Source organism: Mirounga leonina, unplaced genomic scaffold (assembly GCF_011800145.1).
Source record: "Mirounga leonina isolate KUSES-001 unplaced genomic scaffold, KU_Mleo_1.0 Mir_94, whole genome shotgun sequence".
Lineage (NCBI taxonomy): Eukaryota > Metazoa > Chordata > Mammalia > Carnivora > Phocidae > Mirounga > Mirounga leonina.
This window is the reverse complement of record NW_023270855.1, coordinates 38,672,582-38,695,405: the sequence shown is the minus strand read 5'-3', so window position 1 is coordinate 38,695,405 and position 22,824 is coordinate 38,672,582. Positions and strand designations below refer to the sequence as shown.

General features: G+C 59.4%; 1 protein-coding gene across 1 annotated transcript in view; it reads left to right on the top strand.

Annotated features, from left to right (window-relative positions):
* DNAH1 (dynein axonemal heavy chain 1) overlaps positions 1–22,824 on the top strand; it is a 72,867-nt gene that overhangs the window by 41,861 nt on the left and 8,182 nt on the right. The window contains exons 32-62 of the mRNA XM_034996644.1: positions 59–145; positions 259–445; positions 2,788–2,879; positions 3,078–3,232; positions 4,363–4,540; positions 5,313–5,507; positions 5,597–5,716; positions 5,984–6,142; positions 6,301–6,408; positions 7,477–7,617; positions 7,760–7,920; positions 8,354–8,511; positions 8,869–9,042; positions 9,833–9,871; positions 11,452–11,630; positions 12,581–12,811; positions 13,701–13,897; positions 14,319–14,454; positions 15,349–15,557; positions 15,670–15,841; positions 16,558–16,749; positions 17,108–17,218; positions 18,039–18,224; positions 18,641–18,832; positions 19,982–20,149; positions 20,243–20,434; positions 20,566–20,697; positions 21,160–21,285; positions 21,946–22,065; positions 22,188–22,337; positions 22,462–22,622. Coding sequence (XP_034852535.1) covers positions 59–145; positions 259–445; positions 2,788–2,879; positions 3,078–3,232; positions 4,363–4,540; positions 5,313–5,507; positions 5,597–5,716; positions 5,984–6,142; positions 6,301–6,408; positions 7,477–7,617; positions 7,760–7,920; positions 8,354–8,511; positions 8,869–9,042; positions 9,833–9,871; positions 11,452–11,630; positions 12,581–12,811; positions 13,701–13,897; positions 14,319–14,454; positions 15,349–15,557; positions 15,670–15,841; positions 16,558–16,749; positions 17,108–17,218; positions 18,039–18,224; positions 18,641–18,832; positions 19,982–20,149; positions 20,243–20,434; positions 20,566–20,697; positions 21,160–21,285; positions 21,946–22,065; positions 22,188–22,337; positions 22,462–22,622 — 4,808 coding nt within the window. The remainder of the gene's footprint in view (positions 1–58; positions 146–258; positions 446–2,787; positions 2,880–3,077; positions 3,233–4,362; positions 4,541–5,312; positions 5,508–5,596; positions 5,717–5,983; positions 6,143–6,300; positions 6,409–7,476; positions 7,618–7,759; positions 7,921–8,353; positions 8,512–8,868; positions 9,043–9,832; positions 9,872–11,451; positions 11,631–12,580; positions 12,812–13,700; positions 13,898–14,318; positions 14,455–15,348; positions 15,558–15,669; positions 15,842–16,557; positions 16,750–17,107; positions 17,219–18,038; positions 18,225–18,640; positions 18,833–19,981; positions 20,150–20,242; positions 20,435–20,565; positions 20,698–21,159; positions 21,286–21,945; positions 22,066–22,187; positions 22,338–22,461; positions 22,623–22,824) is intronic.

The window sequence follows — 22,824 nt, the reverse complement described above, 5'->3', positions numbered from 1 at the left end:
CAGGCAGTGGCCCCCTAAGGCACAGGGCCCACCTGCCCCTCCTGTGCTGTGGTGACAGGATCATTATGACTTCGGGATGAGAGCTGTGAAGACCGTGATCTCGGCTGCCGGGAACCTCAAGCGAGAAAACCCCAGTATGGATGAGGTGAGCTCCATCTAGAGGAGCCCGGGGAGCAGGACTACTACAGGAGGGCGCCAGAGGGGCTGAAGGCATGTCTGACCCGGGTCCCCTGAAGGCTCCACCGGCCTCTGCTGCAGGAACTGATATGCCTCCGGGCCATCCGAGATGTGAATGTGCCCAAGTTCCTGCAGGAGGACCTCAAGCTCTTCTCTGGGATCGTATCGGATCTGTTCCCCACCATCAAGGAGGAGGAGACTGACTACGGCATCCTGGACAAGGCCATTCGCAAGGCCTGTGAGAACAGCAACCTTAAGGATGTAGACGGTGAGCCGCCGGCCCCTGCCCTCGCAGTCCTGGAGTGGCTGCCCCGGGATCCAGCGCAGGGGCGCAGAGTCGGGGCAGTGCTGCCTCAGGGTCACTCACACCTGGCCAAGCGTGTGGCAGGCTGGGGCTCTCGCCAGGCAGTCCCCAGGGTAGGGCAGGTGACAGATGTGTAGAAGAAAGCCCTCTCTCCCACTCATGCCTCTGTCCCCAGATGTGGGCGTTTTCCCACACCAACCGATTCTCCGACACCAGTTTTCCACTGGCTATCCCGCAATTCGGCTCAGTTCTGACACTAAGCAGAGTCACAAGTCACAAGTAGTCACAAGTAGTGGGTCCCCAGGTTACCCACAACTTTTCGGCAGCTTGGCTACAAACCAGAGGTTCCCACGACCCCCTCTTTGGGTTTGATCGTTGGCTAGAACAGCTCGCAGAACTCAGAGAAACACGTTTACTACTTATTATATAATAAAGGATATGAGAAAGGATACAGATGAACAGCCAGATGAAGAGATACATAGGCTGAGGTCTACCCCCTTGGAGTTTGGGGTGAACCACCCTCCCAGCACATGGATGTGTTCACCCACCAGGAAGCTCTCTAAACCCCATGCTCTGGGGCTTTTTATGGAGCCTTCATCATGCAGGCATGATAGATTATTATTATCAATTATTTTCCACTTCCAGCCCCTCTCCCCTCTCTGGAGAATGGGGGAGTGAGCCCAAAAGTTCTAAGCGTCTAACCATGGTTTGGTCTTCCTGGTGACCAGCCTGCTCCCAGGAGCCCAAACCAAGAGGTGCCTCATTAGAACAAAAGACATTCCTAGCACTCAGGAAATAACAAAGGTCTTGGGAGCTCTGTGTCAAGAACCAGGGTCAAAGACTAAGTATCAGAAAAGATTCTCCTAGCATCCTACTTACAATGGTTTGAGGAGCTCTGTATCAGGTACAGGGGGCAGAGACTAATGTATCTTTTGCTGAATATTTTACAGTAGGGAAGCAGATCCTGTCACCTCCCTGAGACCCCCTGCTTAGCCCCCTCCCCTTGTGGGCCCCTCTTGGGCCTTGCTCCTCCCCAGTAGAGGCTCTCCTCTACCCCATCCTTACCTGCCTGGGGCAGCAATGGGGTTTGATGCCATCACTGGGGGAAATGGTGAGCTATGGCCTGCCCACGCCTCCTGCCCCACCACACCCCAGCCCATACTGTCCTCTTTTGGAGCAAAGCATATTGCTCTCATCTAGGACTTGCTCACAGTCTCCGTGGAACACAGCCATGGTGTTGTTGGGCTAAGGAACGTTTGAGCCTTTCTTGAATCAGCTTGTTACAAAGGCCGCCGCACCGATGGAAGAACTCTGGGGGATGCCGCCCTCAGGCTCCCTCTGACCCCAACCCTCTTTCCTGATAGAAGGCGGGGGTCTCAACGCAGCCACTGCTCAGCCATGCAGCTCCAGATGTGGTCCCCCCATCCCTAGGCCAGGGGACCTTTCCTCTCCTCCTAGAGCCTCCCTGCCAATCCTTTGTGGAGTGGGGGGACGCTCCTCCCGGAAATCACACCTGGCCACGAGGCCACCCTGGCTACACGGGGCCCTCCTCTGGGGCCTGGTGTGCTCCTCGATGCGAGGTCTGCCCCCCACGCCCTCCACTGTCCTTCATTCCACAGGGAGCTCTGATGCCACTTCCTGCCCGCCAGGTCCCAGTGGGCTTGTTGGATGAAGCCTCAAAATCTCCCTCGTGGCCTTGGGTCAGCTTAGCTATCACTGAATAATTGGACCTTGTCCCATTAGCAGGGCCTCCCAGGCATGCAGGGCCACAGCTCCCCCCGCCAGCTCCCCAAGCCGCTCTTGAGCCAAAGTGAGACGCTCCTTCCCTACCTGTGTGGGTCTGGCCCTCAGCCTACAGCGGGCAGCTGTCCCTGGTCAGTCCCAGCTCTTGACTGACACTCCGATTTTGTCCCTGGGATTTTGCCATGTACTGGCCACCATTTCCTCAGGGTAGTGCTTTCAGCAGGCCGGGGGGAGGCTTTGGGGCTGGAGTTGCTTCTGGGGCCTGTGACAGCTGACACTGAGCAGGTCCGTGCCAGTTGGACACCCGACCGACGCATGGTAGGGAATAATAGTCACGGTGGCAATCATGGCTGCCGTTCGCGTGGCGTGCCTACTCTGTGCCCGTCGCTGCGCTGAGGGCTTCACCTGCCCCCACCTATGAGGTAGGTATATCGCCAGCTGCATTTCCTAGATGAGGAAACCGAGGCTCAGGGTGACCCACCTGAGGTGGCCCAGCAAGCTAGTGGCAGAGCAGGACCCAAGCCCATGCTCTGCCCCCGAGCTCCACTGCCATGTCCCTCCAGGCTTCCTGACCAAGTGCATCCAGCTCTATGAGACCACGGTGGTGCGGCACGGCCTCATGCTCGTCGGGCCCACCGGTTCTGGCAAGAGCAACGTAAGTGGACCCAAGCCAGGCAATTCACTACCCAGACAGGGGCCCGAGGGGTGGGTGGGGCCTCGGCAGGGGTCTTGGGCCCCATTTGTACCTCTGTAGCCTCTAGAGTACCCTGCCTGCCCCCTGTGGCCTGCAGCCCACTCCAGCCCTGTGCTCTGGAGAGCCAGGAGGCTCACTCTTGGGTGGCTGAACCCCCAGTGTTACAGAGTCCTGGCAGCCGCCATGACCTTGCTGAAAGGACAGCCGTCTATCAGTGGCGGCGTGTATGAGGCCGTCAACTACTATGTGCTGAACCCCAAGTCCATCACGATGGGCCAGCTGTATGGAGAATTTGACCTGCTCACCCATGAGTGGTGAGTGGTCCCGGCCCCTCTCCAGGGACCAGCTTGCGCCCAGACCTCTGGGGGCTGTGGGCCATGGGCCTCCCTCCCCTAGCCCAGTGGGAGGTCAGGAGCTCAGGCTCTGGAGCCCAAATGCCTGGGACTCTACTCACCACCACACTTCCTTGCTGAGTGACCTTCCTCCCCACCGGGCCTTGGTGCCGTCATCTGCAAAGTGGGAATAATAATGGCGCCATGATTATGGTAAGGAGAAAACGAGCTTGATATAAGGAAGATGTCTGGACAGCGTGGCACATACCAAGTTCTTAGTAAATGTTGCCTGCTGTCATGACCACAGAGGGCTGGTGGTCCCTCTCAGGGCCTCCACCCCCAGGAGGACATGTGCGTATCAGGGAAAGTGCGCTCGCTGAGCTGGAGAAGGGCAACTAGGTGGAGACCCTCCAAACATCAGCATGTGGGAGGATTTTCTCTGGGGCCATTCTGTTTCTCTGGGGAAGTGTCCAGTTTCTGCGGGGGGTTTCTGCTTGGCTCCAGTGTTCTGGGGTGTGGACACTGGAGAGGGGCAGTCACCCATCTTTCCAAATGTGACTCTGGCCTGCTTCCCCGTTTCTAGTGAAGGGTCTCATCCACGCCTACTCCAGGCTCTTGCATGCATGGGTGGGGGGCCTGGGGATCAGACCAGAAAAATGTCCCCCTACCCACCACTTTCCCAGGCACTTGGTACCTCTGAAGCCTGAGCCTTCCTGGGTTCTGTGGCAGGACCTGGATGCATCTCATGACCCATCCCTTGCTTTCTCTGCTAGGTCATTTGCCCCTTCTCCTTCTCCTCCCGTCTCCCAGAACTGTGTGGACCCCCATTTCTGCTGTTGCCTCCTCCCCCATTTCCTTTCTTTTCCCCAGTATGTCACCTTTTATCTTCCTTTAATATAACTTTAGTGGAGATTTGGCAGAGAAGGAACATAAACACACATTTTTATAACACCATGTTACACCAAAAAGTCCCATTTTCCCCATTATTGTTTTTAAATGAATGAAGATATTAAAGAGAAAAACCCCAGCAGAGCAGGGCCAGACCAGCAGCCAGGTTTCCCTGGGAGCCAGCTGTGTGCTGCCCTGTCTCCCCCTCCCCCTGATGGCTGCAGGACAGACGGGATTTTCCCCTCCCTCATCCGGGTGGGGGCCATCGCCTCCGACACCAACAAGAAGTGGTACATGTTCGACGGGCCGGTGGACGCTGTCTGGATAGAGAACATGAACACGGTGCTGGACGACAACAAGAAGCTGTGCCTCAGTTCTGGGGAGATCATCAAGCTCACAGAGGTCCGTCTACCTGTCTGCCTTCCCAGCTCTCCTCTGCAGCTGAGTGTCCCCGGGGGCCACAGTATGCTGGCCAGCCTCATCCCTCTCCTTCTCGGGGCCACGGCTGCATCCCAGGCCATCCCCAAGCTCCCACCTTGGCCATGTTGGGGGTAGCTGCCCAGGGCTGCCCTTCTGTAGACCATATTCTGGGATGCGCTGGGCCCAGGTCGGGGACGACCACCCACTGCTCTCCGGCTGACTCTGCCTCGTGCCTCCCAGGCCCACTTGCAGCCATGTGGGCCCAGTCTGGGTCAGACATCTTAGCAACGTGCCAGGAGTCTGGGAGACTGGCAGTACACACCTGGCCCCAGGGCCACCTGCCTGGTGTGTGAGGTGCAGTTCTCAGACAAGGAGGGCTGTCACCCGGTATTAGAGCCATTCGTGGTAGCTACACTGAGCTGATCTCGAGCCCTTCTGAGAACACCTGGAACTTCTGCAGCATAGCATACAGCTCTCATCAGATAGCTCCAGGGACCCCCAAAATGCCCTGGTCCTAGGCTGGCCAGAGAGCAGTCGGGAATCTCCTGACTTTTGTTCTCCTCATGGCCCCAAGCAGAGCTATGTTAGCTGAAGACCAAGGGGTTCCTGAGGCCCCTCCAGCCCACCACTGCTTCTGGTCCACAGCTTGTCCCACAGTTGCAGGATGGGCAACCCCTCCCTGTGGCTCTGCAGCCCTTTTCCCGGCCCTAGGAACTGGCGGCCGGCCCACTCACATGGCTCCTCTTGGTGCCAGGCGATGACCATGATGTTCGAGGTGCAGGACCTGGCAGTGGCCTCCCCAGCCACAGTGTCCCGCTGTGGCATGGTGTACCTGGAGCCCAGCATCCTGGGGCTCATGCCCTTTGTCGAGTGCTGGTTAAGGAGGCTCCCTGACTTATTCAAGCCCTACGAGGAGCAGTTCAAGGCCCTCTTTGTCCGCTTCCTGGAGGTAAGCGAGGCCACCGTGTGCCCGGCCCAGGTGGGGCAGCAGCGCTCTATGGCCACCAGCCACAAGAGCCAGGTGCTCATCCCCTGTAGGGATCCATCACTTTCGTCCGGCACTCGGTAAGGGAGGTGATCGCCTCAACCAACAGCAACCTGACCCTGAGTCTCCTCAAGCTGCTAGACTGCTTCTTCAAGCCCTTTCTGCCGAAAGAGGTACAGCTCTGAGCAAGTGGGGCTGGGTGCCTGCTCCTTCCTGTCCCTGCTCTCTGTGCCTGAGCACCTGAGGGCCCTGAACCTCAAGCCCAGCTTCCTGGAAGAGAGATTCAGATTGGCTCACATGGGTCATGGGGTCACCCCATCCTGTCTGCTGCAGAGACACCAGCCCATGCAGCAGAACCCAAGGATGCCCCCTTCCCCCGCTTCCTCGGTCTACTCACCACTGTTCTTGCCTGGGCCTGATGTGGTCCCCACTGTCCCCAGGGCCTCAGGAAGATACCTGCTGAAAAGCTGAGTCGCATCCCGGAGTTGATTGAGCCCTGGTTCATCTTCTCCCTGATCTGGAGTGTGGGCGCCACAGGGGACAGTACCAGCCGCATCAGCTTCAGCCACTGGCTCAGGATCAAGATGAAGATAGAGAATGTGAGAGGTGGCAGCCCCCAGGCTGGGCTCCCAAGTCCCAGATGTGTGTGCTGAATGCTGGGTGCTCTGGGGCCGTGCACTCAGCCCAGGCCCCCAGGGATAAGCAGCCACACAAAGTCCTGGGCCTCACAGCCTGGTTTTCCTCTGGTCCCTCACAGCTGACCATGCACTTCCCGGAGGAGGGGCTGGTGTTCGATTACAGGCTGGAGGACGCAGGCATCAGCAGCACCAATGACGATGAGGACGAAGATGAAGAGGGCAAGCAGGTGAATGCAGGCCTGTGCTAAGGCGACAGGACAGGAAGGGCCCACTGGGTAGTGGCTGTCCTCGATGAATAATGACTACTGAGAGGAGCCCATGCTGATGGCCACAGGTCTCAGGTGGGGGGTATTTGCATTACCTCATGGATCCTCACAGACCCACAGTGTGGTTATTACTGTGCCCAGTTTTCAGACAAGGAAATTGAGGCTCAGAAGAGCCACGCCCAGCTAGTGGGTGGCAGAGCCGGACTTGAACATGGGACTGGGAGATGTTGGCTTTCCTCCCTTCCCAACCATATGCATTGCCTCCTCCATGTTGATGCTGAGCCCAGGGATGGCTGCCTCAGTTCTACTTAAAAGTCCCATTTTCCTAGGGGCAGGGTGCCCTTAGGGCGGGGCAGCAAGCCCTCCTGGCCTGCCGTGGTGTCCCATCCCTCCTATCAGCCAGCGAGGGCTCCGGGAGCCTGCTGTGCTTCCAGGATCAGGACCCCAGCCCAGGACAAGGAGGAGGCAGAGAGGCATCTGCAGAGAGGGCCACTATGCATGGTCCTGCTGGGGTCTCAGAGGGCACCTTTGAGTCTAACGTCCCCAGTGTGACCTATGGTTTGACCGTAGCGAGCCCCCTCATGAAAGGAGGTCTGCAAGCTGGGTCAAGGCTGTGGGTGAAAGAATTCATACAGGTAGGGATGGTTGGGGAAGACCAGGCTGGGGGATCTCTCCATATCCCAGTGATGCCAACCCTTACGGTTCTGGCCCCCACACCCTTGGATAGCCTGAAACCAAGTAGCAAAGGCCTTTGACTTCTGGGCTGTCCAACTGCCAGAACACCTCCCTGATGCCGAGACCTAGCAATCCCTAGGAAGCCCCCCACTCCCAGTGGTTTGTTCTGGGATTTCCCACCCTGAGCAGAGAGGAGGGCACAGGGCTTCCTGTTTCAGTCCCAAGCAGCCCCTCGCCTGGGCTCTCTTGCCATGGCCTAGCAGTGCGTCTCCTTGTCCTCCTGGTGCACTTGGCCAGAGCGGGGTGCGGTGGGGTGGGGTTCTGGGCCCAGCCCAGAGCTGCCTGTGCTTCCAGGTGGCCTGGGTGAAGTGGATGGACTCCTCGACTCCATTCACCATGATGCCAGATACCAACTACTGTAACATCATCGTGCCTACTATGGACACAGTGCAGATGTCCTACCTGCTGGACATGCTACTCATCAACCACAAGCCCGTGAGTGCCCCTGCCGTGCCCTGCCTCACCCACACCAAGACCCAAGTCGGGGGGTGGCTGACCTCCCACACTGACAGGGGGCAGCCCCTGCTGTGTGCCAGACCTGGTGAGAATCTTGAACACGTGATCCCCGTTCTCCCAGGTGCTGTGCATCGGGCCGACAGGCACGGGGAAGACACTCACCATCTCCGACAAGCTCCTCAAGAACCTGCCGCTAGAGTACATCAGCCACTTCCTCACCTTCTCAGCCCGAACGTCAGCCAACCAAACCCAGGACCTCATCGACAGCAAGCTGGACAAGAGGCAGGCACCTCCTTCCTTTCTGTACCCCAGTGTCCTCCCAGCTTGGCTCAACCAGCTGTTTACCCAGCTCCTCACCAAATTGTGCTCTTGGGTTTGCCAAAAACTTCCTAGAGGGCCCTGGGTGCTCTTGCAGACTGTTCTGGAGCCCTCATCCATCAGGAATTCCTAAGCCCCGCCATGGGTGCTTGCCCTGGGCTGGGTACTTGGGTGGAGCTCGATATACATCTGTCTGGGAGGCAGGACTCAACTTGAAGGGAGCCCAGACTCGGGGCAGCCAACGTGATGTCCCAGGATGTTCAGACTGGGACGAGGGGCTGCTCAAGAGGTTTCACAATTCAGAAGAAGCTGAAGACAGTTGCCATCCTGCCACCCCTGGATTCCCAGAGGACCTGGTGCCAATGGGTGCTGGGCTCACGCAGCCCCTCCCCCACAGGCGAAAGGGTGTGTTTGGGCCGCCCCTGGGGCGCAACTTCATCTTCTTCATCGATGACCTGAATATGCCAGCCTTGGAGACATATGGCGCCCAGCCACCCATCGAGCTGTTGCGCCAGTGGATGGACCATGGCGGCTGGTATGACCGCAAGGTCATTGGTGCGTGCCGGCCGGCCTGGGCCAGCGGGGTGCGGGCTGGGTGTGCTGGGCAGGGCAGGTCGCCCCATCCATGAGGCAGGGTAGGCACAAGGCCTATTGCCCACAGTACTTTGAGGGTCCAAAGAAATGTTTTGATTTCTTTTAAAATCACCAGGAAAATGAACTTTTAAGGGTCGAAGAACATTTTTATCATATAATATTAATATATTTGTCTTTATTCCAATACTGTTATAAATTAGCATTTTTAATATTTTTTATAGAGGAGGAGGCCCTTGAAGGCCAAGTGCCTAGGGCCCACAAAAAGTCATAATTCAGCCCTGGGTAGGGCCCCCTCCTGACTTCCTGCCTCCACTCCAGGAGCCTTCAAGCACCTGGTGGACATCAACTTTGTCTGTGCCATGGGCCCCCCGGGTGGAGGCAGGAATGCCATCACCCCACGGCTGACACGCCACTTCAACTACCTGTCCTTTGCCGAGATGGATGAGGTCAGCAAGAAGCGCATCTTCTCCACCATCCTGGGCAGTTGGATGGGTAAGCACCAGGTGGAAGTCGGGAAGTCGGGGAGGACCTGGGCAAAGGTAGAAGCCCAGGCCAGGTAAGCCACTCCTAGGACAGCTGGGCAGCTGCTGGAAAGGGTGGGGTGATGGAGGCACTGACCTCAGCCCTGGCTTCACCCTTTACTCAGCTGTGTTACCTTTGGCAAATTCATCAACCTCCCTGAGCCTCAGTTTCTCCATCTGTATAATGGGCAATGACATTAGTGACCACCATCCCAAGTCATGGAGGTTAAATAAGACACTGCATGTAGCATCTAGCATGAAGCCTGGCACATGGTGATTGCTGAATATATGATTTATACATATGTACAGTTAGGCATTCACCTGCATAAGTACACACGTGTATGTTAGTATTTGCCCAGCAAAGCTGGTGGAAGGATGTTACTTTTATAAATCAGGAAAAACCACCAAGATAGAATAGACAGAGTGGTCCTGATCTTCCGCTGCATCAGGATGCAGTTTTCCCCCACCAGCCCACCTCCTAACATGCACTCTGACCTTTGAACTCCCCTTGGCACTGCACCAGGCGGTGGGTGATGGGAGTCAGGCCTTCCCTCCTCTGGCCTGGCCTGCCCTGTCGCCAGTGGTGATAGGCCAGAACTTGCCTACAGGCCCAGCTAGGGGTGGGGGCCACATTGCTCTGAGAAGGGGGGTGGGTGCTAGGTGGCTGCTCTGGGAGCTGTCCAGCTTGGCCCAGCTGGCCAAGGTGGGCAGCAAGGGACCCACCTAACTCTGAGCCCCATGTCGCTCCCTCAACCCACTAGATGGACTCCTCGGAGAGAGAAGTTACCGGGAGCCCGTGCGTAAGTGCTGGCCTGGACAGGGCCTGGATGGGGTGGGGCGCTGGTGCCTGGGTGAGCCCCGGGCTCCAGTTGGGTGTGGCCACGGCTGGGTCCCCGTGGCCACAGAGAACCATCCTTGGGCTCATGTGGGGACCTTGAGCTACTGCTAGAGCAAATGCCTTCATAGGCTCATTCAACCATTCACATAGCAGTCAGTCCTTCACTGCCTGGGCTAGGTCCAACCCACAGTAAAAGCAAGGTAAATGTGAGTTGAATGAATGAATAAAGGAATCCAACAAACTCCCACCCTGTGTAAAGAAGCAGAGGCTCCCAAGAGGCCGGCCCTATCCAAGGAGCAGGCATCTCTGGTGTGGCAGCCTCACGCAGGGCGGATCTGGCGGTCATTGATTTCCCCCATCTTAACAACAAAACACAAAACAGCCCCTCGGGACCCCTTCCCACCCTCCCTGGCCGTCTCTCCATTCCTCTGTTCACAATGACAGCACAGCTCAAGAGCATTTTCTCTTCAGGCTGGCATCACCCTCCTCCCCCTTTCCCTTGTGCCTCAATACTCCCCGGAGAGTGTCCTTGTCACCACTGGAGTCTTGTGGCCCGACCAACAGTCCGCTCTTGCAGTCCTCATGTTCCCGGGCTGTCACTGTCACTGGAAGGTGGCCCCTCCTTTCAGCTCAGGTCTACCCCCTATCCCCATTCCCTCACCTCACCCACCATCCCATCCAGCCCTCTAGCCATGCCCACCCGAGGGACCCATTCACACGTTCACTGGGATCACACTCCTCCCGCTCAACTGCAGGCAAGAGCCCAAGTCCCAACACTGGGACCGCCTTGTCACCTCTCTGCTCTCACCCCCTCCTCACTGGTCCTTGGCACTCCAGGCCTCAACACACTGGCTCCAGTTCCGGGCCTGCTCCCACCTCCCTTGTCCAGCTCTCTGCTCCAGCGTCCCTCCTCACCAGGCCTCGCCTAGCACTATGTCACATGTCCCCAACCCTGGCTCCCCGACCACTGCTGTCCTGCGGCAGGCCTCTGCATGGCACTCCACTGTCCACGCTGCTGCAGATCCCTGCAGAATGGCGGCTGGTAGGTGAGGAGTGTGTCTGTTGGGACCACCCTCTGGACCCAGGACCCAGAACAGTGCCTGTGTTAATTAACTGATGAGCCCCGCTTTGGGGCTCATGAGCCCTCCTGCCCCTTCTGTATTTGTTTTCCACTCCCTCTGCCCCAAGTTCCCACAGCCCCACAGGGCAAGGCAGTAAGGGCCCCGCCCAGCACTGACCCAGTTACTATCCCTTGTTCCATGGATGTGCCCCAGTGCCCGACAGCCTTGGTAATGAGGTGGTAAAAGGGGAGGGGCTCAGAGCAGGAGCGTCCTCACCCCAGGCTGGGGGGCATCAGGAGAGCTTGTGAAGGAGGTGGCATCCAAGAGGGGCTGAAGGCTGGGTGGAACCCAAGCCCTCGGGCTGGGGCGAGGGCACCTGGGGGAGAACCCAGCACTGGCAAAGCCAGGGAGGTAGCATCCACAGAGGCCATAGAGGGAGCCCCCGCCGGTGTGACTCAGGCCCACCCTCCTGTTCCCACAGCTGGGGCCCCCACCATCGCCCACTTCACGGACCCCCTCGTGGAAGCCACCATCATGGTGTACTCCACCATCACCTCCCAGCTGCTGCCCACCCCAGCCAAGTCCCACTACACCTTCAACCTCAGGGACCTCTCCAAGGTCTTCCAGGGCATGCTCATGGCCAACCCGGCTAAGGTCGAGGTGAGGATCCAGCAGGCTCCCTTCCCCGTGTCCAGCAGAGGAGAGCCCACAGTGCCCTCACAGTCCTCCCCAGCCCCTCGATTTTAGGGCTTGCTACCACTCCAAAACTGCCCAGCCTTGATCTGGCCAGGCCCTGAGTGGGGCCGGGGGCAGGCTGTGCTCCAGCCCCCTGCTTTCCTACAGCTGAGCCCTGTCTTGTGGCTCAGATCCATGCCTACGATGGCAGCAGTGATGGGGATCACACAGAAGGATCCAGGGCAAGGCAAAGGAGAGAGAGAGAGGGTTCCTGATGGAGGCCCTGTGTAGGAGAAGCCTGGGGAGGAAGAGTGAGGGGGATGCACGCGAGGAACCAGAAGCCCAGGTGGACGGAGCAGGACTGTAGCAGGGAGTGGGCTGTCAGGGTGCTGATGGGGCTGGGCAGCTGTGGGAGCCACAGGGTCCTGAAGGTGGTGGGAGCCCTGGGGGGTGGGGGTGGGGACTGATTTGCCCTTGGAATGGGGGCTGGATGGGTCGGTGTGTGCAGAGCCTGGGGCCGGGGAGACTTGGTGAACGGGACAGACGCCAGCCCTGGCCTTGCCAAGCTATAGCCAAAGAGGTAGCGAGAAGGGCCTGGGGACTTCCTGAGGGCCACCCACTCACCCAGGGGGAGGCGGGAAAGCCGGGATAGAGGTGGCAGCAGACACAGAGATGGGAGCCGAATCAGAGGGGCTTGCTGGGTGGCTAGAGGCGGGGCGTCGGGAAGGTGTAAGGAGAACCAGGCATTCCTCCCAGGCTTAGGGTTTGAGCAGCCGTGGGGCCCTAAGAGGGGAGAAGCTGATGCCCTGCTAAAGCGGCTGGGTCCCAGCAGGTACCTGGGCAGCGTGGAGCCGGGGCCGGAGAGGCGCGGGCAGGGTGGCGTGGGACGGGGTCTCCGGGGCCAGGGGGCAGGCGCTGACGGGGGGTGGCTGCAGGACGGGGTGCAGCTGCTGCGGCTATGGTACCACGAGAGCTGCCGCGTGTTCCGCGACCGCCTGGTGAGCGACGAGGACCGAGGCTGGTTCGACAGGCTCCTGGAGAGCCGCATGGAGCAGTGGGGGGTGACCTTCGTCGAGGTCTGTCCCTTCCAGCCCATTCTCTACGGGGACTTCATGTCGCCAGGCTCTGACGTCAAGTCCTATGAGCTCATCACCAACGAGAACAAGGTGAGGGGCCCCGTCGCTCTGCCCCCCAGGCCCCGGGCCCCCTGCAGCCCTGCGAACAGACCAGCACGCTATGACCGGAGGGTCAGGACTCTGACTTGGAAGGCCAGCCCTTGCCTCTGTAGGTCCCGTTTCCTTGCCTGTCTGAAGGGTGCGGCAGGCCCTGCTTGGCCCGCCTCTGGGGACAAGTCTGTGCTTCATCTGGGACAGGCTCTGTAAACATGGACATGCTGGCCTGTTGGAAGGCTATCATCTCACCCACAGAGGGGCGGCAGGGCCCCTGGGGGCACAGGTCTGAGTCAGGACCCCAGGGAGGCATGCAAGAGACCTCGTCAGAGGCCTCGGAGCTGCATGGCTGGAGTGGGCCTCCCGATGCTTTCCCAGTACGTACATCCTGTCCTTGGTCCCAGGAGCTCTCATGAGGGCCCCGGCTCAGTGTACCTGGTGAGGCCCGGAGGAAACAGGCAGGGCTCTGACCCCACCCCCCAGGCCTCTAGTATCCCACAGGTCTGGCCTCGTTTAGGTCTGGCTTCTGAACAGGTCTGGCTTCCCGTTCCCCAACACTCAGGTGCCACTGCCACAGGCAGGGGCAGGGTCCAGGGTGGGCTGGACTCAACGTCATCCCAGTGTGGCATCCTAGAAAGTGGTCAGTCCTTCATGCCCAGGTTACTGTCAGTTGGGGTGGATGTTTGGAGGGATGGCTGGGACCGCGGGAGGGGGCGCCGGCAGTTGGGTGGGTCAGGTGCCTGGGGCCATACCCTTCTGAAGCCAGGCCCAACACCCCTCCCTACAGAGGAGCAGGGCTGGCCGTGGGAGGGGGTGTGTTCTGTTGAGGGTCCTAGTGCACAGGGATAGAGAGAGGACCCAGATCTCCCCATCTCCCTGGCCCCAGATGATGCAGGTGATTGAGGAGTACATGGAGGACTACAACCAGATCAACACAGCCAAGCTGAAGCTGGTCCTCTTCATGGATGCCGTGAGCCACATCTGCCGGATTAGCCGCACCCTGCGCCAGGCACTAGGAAACGCGCTCCTGCTGGGCGTGGGGGGCAGTGGCCGCAGCTCCCTCACGCGGCTGGCCTCACACATGTGAGGGCCCCGGGCGTGCACAGCTAGGGGAGCTGGGGCCACCCTGGGCTAGGTCTCCCGGCCATGGGCTTCTGAACGCACTGGGCAGGGGACCCAGGCTCCAAGGAGAGGCAGCAGCAGTGCCCTGTGGCGCTGTGGAGAGGGAGGCGTGGCTGCAGACCAGGGGGAATTCCTAGACGAGGTGGCCACGGCCTCCTCTCAGGATCAGAGCTGGGAGGATGGAAGCAAAGGGCTTTCCGGGCCATGCGAACCGCTTAGGCAGAGGTCTGGGGGTAAGAGAGCAGGTTCAGGGCCTGGAGCATCTGCAGATCTGCCCAGGAGGGGAGCCAGACTCCAGATGGCGGGGGTGGGGTGTGGGCACCCATCACTTGGCACTTGGCCTCAAGCTCTGGCACGCCTCCACCCAAACTCCTGTCTCTAGGGCCGAGTACGAGTGCTTCCAGATCGAGCTATCCAAGAACTACGGCATGACTGAATGGCGTGAAGATGTCAAGAAGATCTTGCTCAAGGCGGGCCTGCATAGCCTGCCCATCACCTTCTTGTTCTCCGACACTCAGGTGCCACTGCCACAGGCAGGGGGCAGGGGCCAGGGTGGGCTGGACTCAACGCCATCCCAGTGTGGCATCCTAGAAAGTGGTCAGTCCTTCATGCCCAGGTTACTGTCAGTTGGGGTGGATGTTTGGAGGGATGGCTGGGCCCCAGGGCGGGGGGCCCACAGTTGGGTGGGCCATGTGCCTGGGGCCAAGCCCAGCCTGTCAGAGCTAGGGAGGCACAGGTCACTACTGTACCCCAAGGGTAAAGAAGGCCCCTGGCACCATGGCTGACCACGAGTGGTACCACACTCACTGGCCAAGGGCTCCCCACCTCAGGACTCGTGCCCGAAGCACTGTGCCCATGATGCCCCTTTTGGGGGCTGCTCCCTCTAGAGCTCCCTAGGGAGGGAAGCCTGTCCCTAGGTCTCTAAGGGGAAGGGAGGTGGTGGCTCTGGGGTCTCAAAACAAATAGAGCAGCACTTAAACCTGGCTGGTGGTTGAAATTGGGCCAAGCCCTGGAATGTGTCCCACTCTGGGCAGGGTCCCCTCTGTTCCCAGCCCTGCCTCTACCCCCAGGGTCCCCTCGTGTAGTCTGGCAAGGACCTATTTCTGCCTGTGGCCTGGTTTCCTCCTGTGAGGAAACTGAGGCATGGGGAGGCCTGGAAAGTGAGAGTAAGGTGCCACATCTCCCACCCAGGACCCAGGGCCCTTCCACAGCCCAGTGGTGATGATCAGAGTCTCTGCTGTAGGGCAGGCCTGGCTATAAGCCTAGACCTAGAGGTGCGAGGTCACCTATATGACCCTGAGCTTCTCGGAGCCTGGTTTGATCTGTAAAATGGGGCTGCTATGAAGATCCAGGGAGACAACACCCAGGGGCCATCATTAAAGCTTAGCTTTTGTACTCTCATCTCTCCCCAGATCAAGAATGAGTCTTTCCTGGAGGACATCAACAATGTCCTGAACTCGGGCGACATTCCCAACCTGTATAGCTCAGATGAGCAGGACCAGATTGTCAACACCATGCGGCCCTACATCCAGGAGCAGGGCCTGCAGCCCACCAAGGCCAACCTCATGGCCGCCTACACTGGGCGTGTGCGCAGCAATATCCACGTGGTGCTGTGTATGAGGTACGGGCAGCCATTGTGGCCATGCAGGGACGGCCCCCGGGCCTGCCATGAGGAGGGCCCTGGGCTCCTGGGGGTGGAAGTCAGTGACTCATTTGGCCTCTTGGTCCCCCAGCCCCATCGGAGAGGTCTTCCGAGCCCGTTTGAGGCAGTTCCCCTCCCTTGTCAACTGCTGTACCATTGACTGGTTTAACGAATGGCCGGCAGAGGCCCTGGAGTCTGTGGCTACCATGTTCCTGAATGAGATCCCAGACCTGGAAGCCAACTCTGAAGTAATTCGAGGACTGGTAGGTGTCTTGGTGAGGAGGAAACTGTCAGGGGGAACTGTTCAGGTTTGGGCTTACAGTCACTGGGGCCTGGGTGAGAGTCCCAGGCCCAACACCGATGGGCACTGGGGCAGACAACTTGACCTGTTCTAAGCCTGTTTCCTCATCTGTGTCATGGGAGTGCCACAAGGTTGTCATGGTGATATACGATTGAAGACCACAGATGGCCGGGGGGTGGGGGGTGGGGGCTAGATTTGCCTGGTACAACCTGAGAGAGTGATGGTCACCTGGGGGCCAAGAACTAGAGTGAGCCTGTTTCCCTCTCCAGCTATGCTGAGGCCTTGGGCCCTCTGTTCCCCCAGGTCCAGCCTCCAAGGGGAGAGGGGGTCCCCCCTTAGGACTCTCAGAGAGAGGCAGGTCTTGGGAGCTGTGATGGGAGCAGAGGGCCAAGATCTGGGAGACACCCGGGTCCACGTTCAGAGGCAGCTCTGCCCTTAACAGATGTGTGAACTTAAACGAGCCCCTTGACTTCTCTGGGTTGTAAGTTTTTCTTCTGCAGAATAGGTGATCTTGACCTGGAGGTTATGAGGATCATGGGAGACAGTGTGGGGGGCATTGAGGTTCCTACATGTGGCCCCCTCCTTGGGACCAGGCTGCAATGGCTTCAAGGGCACCCCTGCGCCCTGTCTTTGCTGGGGGCTCTACAAGGCTGGCATCAGTGGTCTCCCACCCCACAGATCCAGGTTTGCGTATATATCCACCAGTCGGTGGCCAAGAAGTGTGTCGAGTACCTAGCCGAGCTGGCCCGTCACAACTACGTGACCCCCAAGAGCTACCTAGAGCTGCTTAATATTTTCTCCATCCTAATTGGCCAGAAGAAACAGGAGCTGAAAACCGCCAAGAACCGCATGAAGAGTGGTCTTGACAAGGTGGGCCAGGGTGGGGCTTTGTGGACAATGGCTAGCAGCCCATGGTTCTGCGTACTCTGGCTTAGCCCTGACCTGGGGAGGCCCAGCCCACCCTCTCAGTCAGCAGCCTGCCGTGTTTAAATGGGTAGCTTCCTCCCTTACCAAATGAACAAGGGCAAGGCCAAAGCAGGGCACCCCACAGATTTTCAGGGGACTGCTCCCTTCCTCCAGGGCTCACTGGGCAACAGGCCACAGCCTCTCACTCATGAGTGAGGGCCAGGCAGCCCTGCAGGACCCTCTCCCCAGTCCCCTCCACGCTCGGCTCTCTTTCTGGTACCCTGTCACACCTGATTTCCTCTCTGTGCCCCCCATCCACCAGCTGCTGCGTACTTCCGAGGACGTGGCCAAGATGCAGGAGGAGCTGGAGATGATGCGCCCCCTGCTGGAAGAGGCTGCCAAGGACACCGTGCTGACCATGGAGCAGATCAAGGTGGGGGGTGCTCCCTGGCCCTCTTCCCTGACGTCTGACCATGTCTGAGGATGCTAGGGGTCCCCATGCAACCATGAGGTCGCTGGCTGCCTGACCTCTGCAGGTTGCTTAGCTTCTCGATGCCTGTTTTCCTCAGTCAGCAGTCCTTTGTTTATTCAACAAGAGTTTGCTTGGAACCTCTTCTCTGCCAGGCCCTGCACCGGGGCAGGGGATATGATGAAGAGCAAGACAGGCAACCCAAACCCTGATAATCACAGCAGGGACAGAGTGGCAGGCCGCCGCACGCAGCGGCCACCCCCAGGCGTGAAGCTGATCATAGAGGCTATGAGCATCATGAAGGGCATTAAGCCCAAATGTCCCTCTGAGTCTCCATGAGATCCCCGAGTTCGCGGGCCGGCTGCGCACAGCAGACATCTCAGATTCGCAAGTTCATCAGGACAGCTTCCTGGTAGAAGTAGTCACCTCCCGCTCTGCAAAGTCAGTGTATCACAAATGTTTCCAGCAGATGGAAAGAACGTGATGTGGGGGAGCGCCTTTCTCTGTGTTGCCTGGAGATGTCCTGAGGGCTTAGGGGCTCCTTCCCTGGAGGGCAGTTGTGCTCAAGCATGTGAAGCCCTGAGCCCCATGCTGGGACCACCATGAGCAGTTGGAATGGGCTTCTCACATTCCCGGAGCTCCGAGAGGGCCCTTGGAGAAGGGGGCATCCCTGCTCTCATTTCCCTTGACCCCGGGGAGACTGAGATGCAGGGAGGAGAAAGGGGGGGGACACACCTGTCCCCGACATGCCAGCAGCTGGGCCCTCCCTTTCTTTGGCCCCCAGGTGGACACAACCATTGCTCAGGAGACCCGGAATTCGGTGCAAGCAGAGGAGGCCAAGGCCAATGAGAAGGCCAGGAAGGCACAAGCTATTGCTGACGATGCCCAGAAGGATCTGGATGAGGCGCTGCCTGCCTTGGACGCAGCCCTGGCCAGCCTGCGCAACCTCAACAAGAATGATGTGACTGAGGTGGGTGGCCAGGCAGCTCCCGAAGTTCCCCCTTGGCATCTGTCCTGGTGCCTCTGGCCCCCAGGCCCTCTCTCTCCACATCGCTTGGGGGTCACGTGCTGAGAGGTGCGGGTAGAACTAGGGCTTGAAGCCAGCTGTCTGCCCTTACCTCCTTGCACAAGCCCCCATGGCCCAGACGGGCACATGGAGGGCTTTGGGTCCTGAGAAATGAGCATCTAGGACCTCATGGTCAGGCCTGGGTGAGGGGGAGCAGAAGGAACCACAGGCCGAGGCAGACCTCGGGGGACAGCCAGGCATGCCCTTTGTGGTGGTAGGAACTGCGTTGGTGGGGTCCACCCTGTCTGACAGCTGTCCCTGCCCAGGGGTATCCAGGTAGTGATGGGTCTCCCCTTCCCCACTCTCGGCCCGACCCGCAGGTCCGGGCCATGCAGCGGCCACCCCCAGGCGTGAAGCTGGTCATAGAGGCTATGTGCATCATGAAGGGCATCAAGCCCAAGAAGGTGCCTGGAGAGAGGCCTGGCTCCAAGGTGGATGACTACTGGGAGCCGGGCAAGGGGCTGCTGCAGGACCCTGGCCGCTTCCTCGAAGGCCTCTTCAAGTTTGACAAGGTGGGTGTGCCGGGCACAAAGCGAGCAGGCCCGTGAGTGAGGCAGGGAAGCAGGCAGAGGAGCCTGTCCCCCAACCCCCCAGTGTAGGGCTCTCTGTCTTGTCTCCCTTCCCCTGAACACATGCAGCCCTGTGGCCACACACAGCTGACTGGGACCATACCCTGGCCCCAGAGGAGCTCTCTGGCTGGTCACCCCAAAGCTCTGCAGCCTGGAGATCCCCTCTTGTGCCCTTTCCTTCCTAGGATCCCCATGGCCTTGGCCTAGACTTGCACTTTCTATGCAGCCTCAGCTGAGGTTCTGCTTCTTCTGTCTGTCCCTGGGTTTCTCCATCTGCTGTCTATCTGGGGCTCTCCGTATCCATGGCCATGTTCTTTCTTGGGGGCTACTTCATGGTTAGGTCAGCCTGGAGCCCACCACCCTCTAAGGGGACCTTTTTCAGCCCAGAAATTGGGTAGGGGACAACTGCCTGTGCACCCGCGCCCCCCCCCCCCACGCCATGAGGCAGTGTGGGGCCTCAGACACCCCAGGCCACACTGGGAGGGTGGAGATAATGACCCATAGGTAGCAGGACGCCCTACAGACTTCCCCATTCTTCCTCCTCCACTTTCATCAGTCTAGAAAGCAGAGGCCCCACACACCTAATTCAGCCCAAATCAGGAGTGCTCTCAGCCAGTGCTCAGGCTCCCGGGTCCCAGGCTCTGAGCTCTGGGAGTTCATGAACAATGCAGATTCCTGGGCTCATCCTGAACTACACGGTTGGACTCTCACCGGGGGGACGGGAACTCTGGGTTGTGATGAGCTCTCAGGGTGAGGATTAATACCCTTGAACTTGAGCCTGGTTGGGCATCAGAATCACTCACTGGTCTCCACACCTGTCAGGAGCAGCCCTTATCGCTAAGTGAGTTTTTAATGGGACCTGCACATTACCAGACCTTGAGACTGCACAGTTTCTTGTGGACGAAGTCTCTAATCGTATTATCTGAAATCCTGGATCCTTTCTGGACTGTGTTTATTCCCTGAGGAAGATACCTGTATTGAAGCCTACACAGGGCAGGGGGCTCAGAGCCCGAGCAGGGTGTTCCTCAGCAGGCCCCACCACCGCTTCCTTGCTGGAAAGAGCCCCCTGATGCCCCTGGTTCCCCTCCCCAGGACAACATCGGGGAGGCGGTGATCAAAGCCATCCAGCCATACATTGACAACGAGGAGTTCCAGCCGGCTGCGATTGCCAAGGTATCCAAGGCCTGCACCTCCATCTGCCAGTGGGTACGCGCCATGCACAAGTACCACTTCGTGGCCAAGGCAGTGGAGCCCAAGCGGGTGAGGCCTGGGTCCAGCTTGGTGGGGGGGGCAGGGGAGGAAGGGGAGGGCTCTCCCCGCTCCACAAGCTGGCCCTGGGCCCTGTGCCTGCAGCAAGCCCTGCGGGAGGCCCAGGACGACCTGGAGGTGACACAGAGGATCCTGGAGGAGGCCAAGCAGCGCCTGCGCGAGGTGGAGGACGGCATCGCCACGATGCAGACCAAGTACCGGGAATGCATCGCCAAGAAGGAGGAGCTGGAGCTGAAGTGCGAGCAGTGCGAGCAGCGGCTGGGCCGGGCGGACAAGGTCAGCACGTCCCGTGGGGAGGGCCTGTGGGCTGCGAGGGTCTGGCGGGGGGCGGGGGTGCAGGTCCTGCACCCCTTCCCCAGCCCCTGGCCTGGCCAACCGCAGCCCACCCCCCGGGGCTGCCTCTGCAGCTCATCAACGGGCTGTCGGATGAGAAGGTGCGCTGGCAGGAGACCGTGGAGAACCTGGAGCATATGCTTGGCAACATCTCCGGTGATGTGCTGGTGGCCGCTGGCTTTGTGGCCTACCTGGGCCCCTTCACGGTGAGGAGCCTTCCAGCCCTCCCTGCGACAGCCTCACCTCCACAAGGGGCAGCCTGCAGGGCGGCTCTTCCCCCACGCACTCACTCGGCTTCTCAGCCGCCCCATCCGAACCAGGTGCTGTTCTAGGCATGGAAACAGCCAGAAAACCCGCCCTGGTGGGCCTGGCCGTCTAGTGGGAAACCTGAGCTCCCACTTGCATGCTTGCTGGGTGCATCTCACTCGATCCTCACAGCCTCCTTGACAGGCGGGCCTATTGTCATCACGCCTGTTTCACAGAGGAGGGGCTGAGGTTTATGGAGGCCAAGGAAGTCACCCAAAGTGGGACCTGAGTGCAAGTGTCTGACTCCACGTCTGAGCTCTACCTCTGTGTGCAACTACTGAGTGCTGGGGGACTGGGGCTGGGGGGTGGGAGGGCATCCCACGTGTCGTGGTGGGGTGGCCCTGAGTCTGGCGTCTCCCCAGGGCCAGTACCGCACAGTGCTCTATGACCACTGGGTCAAGCAGCTCACAAGACACAAGGTCCCGCATACTTCAGAGCCCACGCTCATTGGGACGCTGGGAAACCCTGTGAAGATCCGCTCGTGGCAGGTGCCTATCTGGGAAGGGGGAGGGCTGAAGTGACTGGGCTGAGCCAGGAGCCTCCTGCTTCCCCCCCTAACCCTCTTTCCGGGGCCTGCTCAGAGATGACTCCCCTGATTTGCCTGGGCCCAGCAAGAGGCTGTGGGTAGGAGAGGAGCGAGCTGACACGGTGTGGCACAGATCTAGCTAACTGGGGCAGAGAATTCAAGGGGTGCTTGTCAGAGTGGGCTGGAGGAGGAGAGCAGCATCCAGGGTGAGGTTAAGAAAGTTTTCCCCAAAAAAGTCAGATTTGAGCTAGACCCTAAAGGACAGGTAAAGTTGGCTCGGGCAGAAAACCCAGAGGCTTTTGGCAGAGGCCAAGGGAGAGCGTAGGCCAGGATACTGATGGCCTGTGGGCTCTGGGGAGATGGTCTGACTGAGGGGGGACTCAGTAGGCAAGAGGGCAGAGAGGCCAGAGAAGGAGGGTGTCGGGATCCAGCCGAGGAGCAGGAGAGAGTAGGGGGCCCTGTGGGCTCACACCTGTGCCCACTGTCACCTGCGCCTACCTCCACGGGGGAGCCATAAGGAGAGGGAAGAGATAGCCAAGCATGAAGCTGGGAGTAGCTAGCACCCCAGCTGACCCTGCTTGTGTGACAACCCTGACCCAGTCTGGCACCTGATGCCCCACAGATTGCTGGCCTCCCCAATGACACACTGTCAGTGGAGAACGGGGTCATCAACCAGTTCTCCCAGCGCTGGACCCACTTCATTGACCCTCAGGGCCAGGCCAACAAATGGATCAAGAACATGGTGAGCCCACCTGCCTGGTGCCGCCACCCCTCGCAGCCGGGCTTAGCAGGTGCAGGGACAGGAGCTGAGCCTCGGGCGGGCTGGCAGCTCCCACAGCCCCCACTCGCCCCCTCTGCCCACAGGAGAAGGACAGTGGGCTGGATGTGTTCAAGCTGAGTGACCGAGACTTCCTGCGCAGCATGGAAAATGCCATCCGCTTTGGCAAGCCCTGCCTTCTGGAGAATGTGGGCGAGGAGCTGGACCCGGCCCTGGAGCCTGTGCTGCTCAAGCAGGTGGGCCTGCAGTGGCAGGGGAGTGGGGGCAGCCTGTCAGGCTGGACGGGGGACAGGGCAGCCCCGTTCACTGCCTCCCCGGTGAAGCCTGGGTCACAGCGCTTGCCCATCCCACCCACCATAGACATACAAGCAGCAGGGGAACACAGTGCTGAAGCTGGGGGACACGGTGATCCCCTACCATGAGGACTTCAGGATGTATATCACCACCAAGCTGCCCAACCCACACTACACACCTGAGATCTCCACTAAACTCACCCTCATCAACTTCACCCTGTCACCCAGGTAAGCCCCCAGGCCCCAGACCCAGAGCATCAGCTCTGCCTGGCTGCCTCTCGCCCACCCACAGGCCAAGACACTGTGGGTCTTTCCCAGAGTCTCCAGCACCTTCTTCCAAGGTGCTCTGGCGTCCCAGGTCTTTCTAGCACCTCCACCAGCTCCCCTTACTTGCCACCATTTCCAGCTAAGAACCCCCACCCCCAAGATC